The 10023-nt window shown below is 41.9% G+C and overlaps 2 protein-coding genes across 2 annotated transcripts in view; both read right to left on the reverse strand.

Annotated features, from left to right (window-relative positions):
- LOC104966657 (uncharacterized) overlaps positions 1-8452 on the reverse strand; it is a 50511-nt gene extending 42059 nt beyond the window's left edge. Inside the window, exons 1-2 of the mRNA XM_010795870.1 lie at positions 8356-8452; positions 4884-4992 (exon numbers count right to left, since the gene is read on the reverse strand). Coding sequence (XP_010794172.1) covers positions 4884-4992; positions 8356-8369 — 123 coding nt within the window. The 5' untranslated portion in view covers positions 8370-8452. The remainder of the gene's footprint in view (positions 1-4883; positions 4993-8355) is intronic.
- Positions 1-10023, reverse strand: part of exorh (extra-ocular rhodopsin) — a 64788-nt gene that overhangs the window by 50518 nt on the left and 4247 nt on the right. The gene's annotated exons all lie outside the window — the stretch shown is intronic.

A 10023-nucleotide genomic window follows, 5' to 3' on the forward strand; every position in this document is an offset into this window, starting at 1 on the left:
AGGTCTGCAGTTGATTTATATGCTTTTGGTGGGGATCATCGCTAGTGTTTCGGTTTCCTTTCGGGCTGTCGACGTTTGAAGATATAGCTATTATAGTATTGGCTCTTGGTTTTGTATATTCCGGATATGGTGTGGAATGCAAGACTTTACTTTTCGGTCGAGCTTGTATAATTATGTTTCGCTCTCAGGGAAGTTCTATGCATCTCATCCTTACCAGTAGCTGTGATAGTACCTTTATTCTAGGTGAGTTAGGATCTATTGGCAGCGTTGTTATGGGCGTTGCACGTAGGTAGCGCATTCTCTGTTATGTTTCAGGCTGCTTTGGGGGCCTGTGCTTGATTCGAGTATTGGTTTGGGTTTTAATGATGTTGTCCAATTATTTGTGGTTGAGCTTTTTGCTTCGATTAAGGTATCTGTTATGAGCGAGTTTGGGGCTTAGTCTTTTCGTGCTTGTGTGGTTCTTTGTTGGGACCCCCGCCAGAGACTATATGTTTTTACGTAGTCTTTGCTAGTTAGTTAATTAGTTGGTCAGTGCTGGCTTTGGTCGTGAGAGTTTTCTTGAGCATCTGGGTTTGCTGCGCCTGTTGCGGGTTGGTGGTTTGGCATATCATAGCCCCCTTCGGTCTTGCCGCGCGGACTCGTGGGTCTATAAGTTTGATAGCTATTCGCCCTGGTGCGCGCCGGTGGAGGTTTGGGATCTGAGAGCGCTGTGATGCTGATAGGCAGAGAAATCTACCCTTGCTCATGAGAAGATGATAGTACTTGATCGCTTTTACGGTGTGAGGGGATGCTCAATGTCTCCAAAGCTGCCTTCGGATTTGTGTTGTTGATCCTCAACAGTTTTATCTTCCATTGACCTTGCGGTGTTTTTTGAAACAGGATTTATGAGGTCCTGTTCTTTTGTAAGCTATTTGTATGTTTCCGCCCCCGGCCTGCGCGCTGCGTTTGTCCTCAAGCCCCTCTTCCGGTTTGTTTGCCCGCCCGCCGTCCGTTCGCCTGGCCATGAGGCGTCAGAGGAAGGCTTTCTCCATGGCCATCGCGGTATCTCGCTGCTGGCCGACGCGCTGCCAGTCGCACGCACGAGCCGGTGCCGGTCCCGACGCTCCCCGACACTCCCGAGCTCCCCTCGCACCGCCCACGGCCCTCGGCGTACTCCGATCTCAGAGAGGAGACCGACGCAGGCTTAAGCCAGTCGTCTCCGCATCAGATACGTATCGAGCTGCAGCGTCGGAGACATGCGTTTCAGGACCGCAGTCCTGGGGCCGCGCCTCCTAAGCGCTAGTTGTTTTGGCACATCCGCCACTAGTGAAGAGAGAGAAGTACACCCGCGCGTCTTGAGTCCCACGAGACAACGCCATGTGCGACTGGATAAATCCACATGAATGTACTATTTACAATGAAATTAAATTCAGATTTCAGAACCCTGTAATGTAGTTCTCGCTCGCATCGTTGTGTGCTTCATAGCAAAGTAATGATGACATCTCTCGCGAGTAAGGCCACTACAGATACTATCAGCTGAGAAGGACTGCGATACAAGAATCCACATCAATTACAGAGAGGATACACCAGTGTCTCGAAGAGCGACAAAGTATAGCCAGTGGTCTAATCCGTTAAGCTACTTGGAATTGCTACTCGAGGGGCCTTCGGCTCCTACATAGAGCATGCATAAGGCGAACAGATGTCTGTATGTATATGTAAGAGAGAGACGACTAAAGTACTAGATATATTTAGGAACACTGTGCTGCTGTCAATTATTCCCCTAACCGCGACTATAACCGCATCGATGTTGGCTGATTGAGCTGAGAACTCAGCGAGATGAAGAGTAGACTCTCAGAAGTTGGGCTATACCAGTAGTAGCTAGCATGAGAACTAGTGAACACTGCTTTATGATAAGCCAGCTTGGTCGCAGACTTATTAAAGGAAAGTGGGAGGTTTACTTTTGTAGTGAACACGCACGCTTCTTCTGCTTTAATCTAGGCAGCACCATAAGACTCTGCTCCTGCTTCTCTCAGCCACATGTAGATAGCGCAGCTCGCTCTGAACGTCCTCTCGCCTGTCAGTGCTGTGATTTGATCTTACTCGATATTTGTCCCGGGTGTTTTGATTTCAAGTGGTGGAGTATACCGAAGTGGTGGGAAAGTCTTTGCAGTTACACTCCCTCAGAGAAATGTCAGCTGAACACGTTTTACAAATCCGCAATCCGCGCCTCTTTCTCTGATATTTTTAATACCTCCAGCGCCAGACATGTTGGCGAGCATGGTCGCCGCGCATTGCTTTCGCCGCGTTTGATCGTCACAACACAACACGTAGCTTACCACGTAACCTGTTCCCTGACATTCGGTGATAGTCTTTCGAGTGCTAAAACCTTTCGGCCCGATAAATTCGGCGGCCGAAATTCCGGTGGCATCCTAACCTTCTCACAACAACGTGCATATTTCGCCATAACTCTCAATCTCAACGTGTACCCATATATCCGTCCGCATTAGCTACGCCTACAGAACCCCATGTACTGTGCGTGGTAAATGTACCTGTATCACATGGAGTTTCCAGGACACACAAACTTTCAACTCTTCAAACTCTCAAACGGTTGCGCTCCCAGCCGCTACCCGCCGGCAGTGATCCTACAGCAATCGGTTTTCAACCCAGTTGTGTAACGGGACAAACTGGTCTCGCTCTCGTATATGTCCTGCTGTCTTGCTCTCGTTCTGTCTCTCGTACCACTCTCGGTTCCACTTTTACTTTTGTGCGCTACCTGTCTCACTCTTTTCCGGCCTCCAGCTTTTCCTGCTGGAGCCCGCCGCTTAAAGGTGGGGGGCGCGGACCGGCCATAGAGCCCATAGAGTTAAAGGTGGTGGACTGTAACCTGTAAAATCCATAGATTTAGGAGGTCCCCTAGTGGCCGTTAGCTGTAAAAATCCATAGATTAGCCGCACCATTATATAAGCCGCAGCGTCGAAAAATGGGAAAAAAGGCGCAGCTTATAGTCCGAAAATTACGGTACTTCATTTACCCACTTTTTCTTGCCCAATAAAGTGTTTTCTAAAAAACAGTAAGTGCTGACTGTCACCGGCACAAATAACTACAATAAAGAGTTATAGTACTAAGAAAAATCACTGCCTTCTGAAGGTTTGACTCTATGCTCCTGATCATAAGGTATCAGGCGAGTGGGCCGAAGACCAGACCAGCAGGGCCAGCCTGGCTCCCAGAACCAGGGGGGGCAGGGTGAAGGGCGACCTGGAGACAAGAGGCCGGACCGGAGACCTCCTCGCGAGCGGCGCTTTGAGAAGCCGACTGAGGACAAGCCTGAGGGAGGTGGAGAGTTCTCCGTGGACAAGTGGGTAGCTGTGATGAATAACCAAGTGCACATATAGACAGGCTGATAAACTCAAGGCTGTCTGCCTCGGTCACACAACCATGTGGGGGTGTATGCATGGATTAAGTGTTTGATATAATCCGAGCTCACTTAACCTCAACATCACTGCCGTCTGTAATTTATGTGAAGCTTTGTACTGTCACAGGCATTAAGAGCAGATATGCATCTCTGTCACATGAGCTTAAGTGTTGATCACGACCGATACGGTTTATTTTTATGTTTGTGTCCATTAGGCCTTCTGGAGACAGGCCCCCCAGAGGGCGTGGTGGCGGACGGGGTGGGCGCGGTGGAAGAGGACGGGGCATGGGCCGGGGAGAGGGCTTCGACTCCCGTGGCAAACGAGACTTCGACAGACACAGCGGCAATGACAAATCGTGAGTCAGCCCTCAACTGAGACCTTAGCAGACCAGTGGATTTATAAATAGAAATGACTACTTACAAAAGCATCATCCCATTCTTGAATCTTTATTATCAAGAGGTTGCTTTTGAGCTCTTTAACGTCCAAATGTTGCCAGGACCAAGTGGCACATAAATAAGTGGTGATGTCAGGATTTTGTAGTCCGACACGGAAGTTATCGTATTAGGTGGTCCCTTGTCAAAAACCAATGTGATTTTTGCATCAGATTTTGGAATTCTGCAAAAACTGTGGCAAACATATGTTTATGATTATTGCACCTATGGTAAAAGCAATCTTCAGAAGTAAAAAGCTAACCTATAAACAAACTACATCTCGTCTACATGACTTCATATAATTTGCCACCGCTAAGCTAAAGGCGGCTAATGTTCTGTGTTATGACTTTAAAGTCATTACACAGAACATTTAAAAATGTCTTCAACCTGTGTTAAACACAGACCTTAAAGCTAGGGTAGGTAATTCACCTCAGAAACACTTTTTGTTATATTCTATGGAATGCTCTTAACATCCTGATAGCAATAAATAAATTAAATGCTTTGACTATAAATATATACAAATATTTCATCTGTGGAATCCGTGGCGCTGTAAAAAGCAAATCCAATTATCTGCCTCGGCCCACGGCAGATAATTGGATGGCCTACCTGCCTGTCAGCCTTCCATCTCGTGCACAAACTTATCTCGTGCCCTCATTGGTCATGTGCGCGTTCGTGTGTGTTGGAGGAGGGGCTCTGTAAGGAAGTCTGAAGGACGGGGAATTCTAGTGCACTCGAGCTGGTTTCTCCATTCTTACCTACCCTTTAAAACAGAAGCTTCAGATTGCTTATAATAAGAGGAAATATGAAGGGTATATTTCAAGGTTGTTATGTACATTTGTTGTTGGTCTTTTTTTTCTAATCAACTTAGATTTGTTAGAACATGTTTTCAACTTAATGGACTGGATTTATTTGAAAATTGGGCTTATTAACACATGAATACTGTGTAATATATTTGAACATATATATTTATGAAGTACAATGTAAGCAGTAGTTTGGACACCCCTGCTCTAAGTCATTATACTGCTCAAGTTGAACTGTGGGTTGTGTCCCTGCAGCTCACCGGTCCACATGGTGTGGGGATCAGGTCCCGGTGTCTTGGCCTCAGGTTTGGAGACAGAGGGTCTGGATCTTCCTGTGGATACCCAGAATTCTGGTTGCCCAACAAAGGACTGCAGTTTGAAAAATAAAATAAAAGGATCCTTTATTAATAAGCGACTGAGAGATACAGTAGTTCTGTTCATTAAGTTCACTAAATGATCTTCTGTATCCCTTATATTCAAATGTATTGTACCAAAGTGTTTTGAGAATATAAGGGATTTAATGGTGTGTTGGGTGCCAGCAAACACACTTACCTTGAGGAGTTACTTTTTGTTTCAATTTTACTATTTTATACTGTTTTATCTACGACAACGACCATTGATCAACAGAGAAACTGTTAATAGTGAATGTGAAAGAAAAGAAAAAAATACGTACATGAATAAAAGGAGAAAATAAATTATCTGCAGGAAATGCATAGTACAGTACTCAAGCAACCACAGTAGGAAACAAGCAAGAGGGGATTCAAGATATGCATGTAACGCCTAGAAATGGACTGTGCAAGAGGAACACATTGGACACAGCGGGTCATTTTCACAGCAGTCATTTTGAGTTACAATGTGAGACTATAGAGTGTGACAGTGATCATTAATATCCATATTCACACCTTATTATATGGAGCTAATTACCTGCCATAACTCCACAAACAAAATAAACAAGTTTTACAAATGCCTTATGATTCACTAACAAACACAGTGTGGTTTGCAAATACAAAACACCATCTACAAACTAATGCATTTAGTTTTGCAAAGAAAAAACGTATCAATCAAACAAACACATAACATTTTTCTAATAAATCATGTTTCAGAGACAAATTCAGCATAGGTTTTACAAGTACAAAACTTTTTTTTACAAGTACAAAACTTTTTCTTCTCACGGCGGAATATTACTCCCAAAAGTCACGGGAGTGAGGCACGTGACTTTTGGCAATACAAATCTTTTTTTTACAAGTACAACACTTTTTCTTGTCACGGCGGAATAGAGTGGCGAAGTCCCTCTCCTTCCGGGGGACCTCCATGGGACCTTATTTCGGAAAAATCATGTATTGAACTCAATGGAGAGAGAAAGATTGTATTTTGATCCCGTTTGAATTGTGCCACGAATTACACATATGATGTTTGTCAATTTCAAAGATAATTTTTTCGTAAAACTGTGAAGTAACAAAAATGTTTGTGTGAAGTGCTCAATGAGCTACAACTCTGGTCTTGCATACATCACCAACACCAAGATGGCCGTCATGTTAGAGCACATGGAATCCTCTTTCTTTCAGAATGAAGTGAAAAGTATTAAAAGAGGTGAAAATCACTACAAGTAAAAAAAAGGGGAGTTAGTCGGTTCCGTAAGAGCCAGCATGCGGGACTGGCTATACAAGGTTTCAGTGAGTAACACGAGTGTAATATGTAACCTTAATGTACCCGACTCTGGGATTTGTAGTCTTTTTAGTTGCGTATTTTTCCTAGTCTTATATTTCAACAGTTTTAAGACAAACTGTGACTTTTTTGACATGGAAAGGATTTTTTAAGATTGACAAACATCATATGTGTAATTCATGGCACAATTCAAACGGGATCGAAAGATACGTTTTCTCTCTCCATTGACTTCAATGCATAATTTTTCAGAAAGAATCTCCCATGGGGCGGAAGTAGATGGGCGTGACTTCGCCACTCTATATTACTTGTAAAAAAAAAGTTTTGTACTTGTAAAACCTATGCTGAATTTGTCTGTGAAACATGATTTATTAGAAAAATGTTATGTGTTTGTTTGATAGATACGTTTTTTATTTGCAAAACGAAATACATTAGTTTGTAGATGGTGTTTTGTATTTGCAAACCACATTGTGTTTGTTAATGAATCATAAGGCATTTGTAAAACTTGTTTTGTTTGTTTGTGGAGTTATGGCAGGAAATTAGCTCCATATTATTCCTAGCTAAAATGTCTTCTGAAAAAAGCCTATGCATAAGCATGAAAGGATAAAGATTTAAATTATTCTGAATGTAGGTAAAATGTATAAGGACATCTTAATACAGAATCGAATGGACCTTGTTACAAATTAAGTACATAAATGGATACAAAGTGCTTCACAAGTCAATAAAACAAAGAATGAGACAAACGCTTAGCAAAGCCACACAATCCTCACACAGAGACAATGTAGATCTCCAAGAATCAGCTTTCCAAATAAACCTTTAGTCAGACATGTATGTTGTAATTAATGATCAAACCATAGTTACTGTACAGGCAGAACGTTAGGAAATACAGGAAAACATGGCAATAAATTAATATTTAGGGTCAATATACTGAGATTTTTCCAAACTGTTTTTTAAATAAAGTTTGTACTATTACATGCTAAGTAAAGTGCTTAATGAAGCAGAACTAAGTAATCAGATTTTTGGTTTTAAATCACAATAGGCCTACTGTTTTGTTATTTAAGTTTACTAAAGGAACCAATTGAAATATTAATATATAGAAATATATATATGAAGTAAAAGTTTCAAACAGTTTTTGTGAATACATTCGTTTTTAAAGTGTAAAAGTAACTAGCATGCAGAGGTGGGAAGCAACTAATTAGATTTACTCAAGTACAATTTTGAGATACTTGTACATTACTTCAGTCTTTCCATTGTATGCTACTGTACTTTTACTCTACTACAATTCACAGGTAAACTGTGTACTTTTACGCCACTACAATTATTTAGTACCTTTAGTTACTTTACAGATTTGGATTAATGATGTGAAATATAATCAACACTTAAATAAGACTTTAGTTAAACCTGGAGTAAATTCACAAGCTACCCAGTATTCAAAGTAATTCAAAATAGCTGCACCTTTACCAGCTTTAATAACACTTTAATGATCAATAATTATAAAACATATCATATATATTATTCTGAAATGGACCAATCTGCAGAATGACTACTTTCACTTTTGGTACTTTAAGTATATGTTGATGCTAATACTTTTGTACTTTTACTAGAGTAACATTATGATTGCACGATTGATTATGATTCCTAATTTCCTTACATTCAAAACTCACTTATAAGTGTTTCTCTGTTTCTTTGTCTATTTTATGTTATTTTGAATTTTTTGCTGTTCATTCATTTCAATATTAAAAAAAATTAACTTATGCTACATTTCTATATCAGTTTTACAGCCATGTCCGGTTTAGTAGGCTACTCCACAGCTATAATGAGGTACTTTCATAAAAGAGTCAACAGATGAATCAGACTGTATATTCATGTTCATAACAACATTGCATCATGTGCAAATATCTGCACATTTAACTCATAGCCTTTTCAGAAAAGATGAACCGGGTGTCACGAGTTGTGAGTGCTATTAAACAGAGAAAAATCCAGGGTTAACCATATGAACAGTTAGACGTGGTTTCTTGAAACAAAGGACATAAACTGTAACGTTAATAAATAAGAAACTTGGTATCCGACCTTATCTCGTCCATTTCCTTGCAGAGCAGCCTGCAGGACCCTCAGCTCACATTATGACAGCTCACCGCCTCCAGCTGATAAACTTTAGCTTCACATGTCAACAGGAACACTTCTTCTTCCTGTTCTCCTCTGCGATATGGCCTCTATAACGGGCTGTAGGAGCGCTGCTGCCCCCTGGAGGGAGGGCTGGAAATACAGGGGTAGAAGAAGAATTCAGTTCAGGATTTTAAAGGTCCCATGACATAGCCATTTCTACTGATCATAATTCAATTTGTGAGGTCTAGAATAGATTTGTATTGTGCAATTTTCCAAACTCACATTGGTTTCTCATACAGCATCTCTGTATAGTATGTGTATTCACTCTCTGTCCTAAACAGCTTGTTGGGGCTCCCCCCCCCCCCTGACTGTGAGCCCAGTGTGCTCTGATTGGTCAGCTCGCCCACTCTGTTCTGATGAGTCCACCACCGTTACAGCGGGACATCAGTGATTATGTGTTACAATGGCGTTTGTTAGCAACCAGAGAATGACAGCAGTAATGACAAACAGATGAGAATGCTACGTGGGAGACTCGCTGCTGCGAGGCGCGGACAGTGTGAGCTGGTTTACTGGTGTGGTTTTATGGGCATAGATATGTCTCATAATTATTTGTGTGAACAGAAAAATAATTTGTGTGTAAATATGGGATTTGTAAATGTAAAACACCATCCACAAATGCATTTAAAAGATTTGCAAACTCACAAATACATTTGCAAGTGTAAAACGGATCTGCAAATACACTAAATATTTTTACAAATAAAAATAAGATCTTTGAAAATCTCTTTAACATTTACAACTTTTGATCAGGCATTTGTGAATCCATTTTGTATTTGTCGACCAAAAATGCGCTTGTGGATCTCAAATCTCTGCTCGTGGATCTCAAATCTCTGCTTGTGGATCGTCTTGTTACACACACGAGAGGCTTCTCAATTCTTAAATTTCCCCTCCTCGGCTCCCCTCCTCGACTCCCATCCTCGAGACTTAGTCCCGCCCACAGGAGATGCGAGCGGAGGACTGAGGAGGGGAACCGAGGAGAAAAGAGGGGAAGCAGCAGGCGGTTAGAGAATTGAAACTGAGAACTCCTCTCCTCTGAGCGGTCATTTTAAAGAGACGTCCATTAATGATGACAGAAGACACAGCAGCACTCTGGCCGTTTCTCAATCGCGAGGATACTGGCTTGGTAGTCGCATACTTCCAAGTCACTTCCTTCAGAAACGAAGCAAGTATACTTCCAAGCAGGCTTGGAACAGGCTAACAAGTGTGCCACTCTCTCTAACGGTTTCAACATAAACTGTACCGAAAATAAATACCTCACGATGTCTATCTAATTATGAACTTGCTTTACTTTCACGGAACACATTTTTGGTGATAACAAATGCAACAAAGTAACATATTTACCAACACATGTTCTACGCCACTACATGCCGGCTTCCTGAACAAGGTTAGAGGGTCGTTATGAACCTAGGTGGCTCCGGTGGCAGGAACCAAACCCCAATTTAAAGGCTCCGACGGGTGTACCCATCGTGAAACCCGCATGATAGTTTAGGGTGTTACGGAACGCGTATCCCTGGGTTAAAGTTTTTGGTGAAGGGGAACGCCTCTTACCGTTCGTGTCGGTGTTTGTTGAAAATT

The sequence above is a fragment of the Notothenia coriiceps genome, unplaced genomic scaffold, assembly GCF_000735185.1.
Source record: "Notothenia coriiceps isolate Sejong01 unplaced genomic scaffold, NC01 NC01_scaffold00037250, whole genome shotgun sequence".
Classification (NCBI taxonomy): domain Eukaryota; kingdom Metazoa; phylum Chordata; class Actinopteri; order Perciformes; family Nototheniidae; genus Notothenia; species Notothenia coriiceps.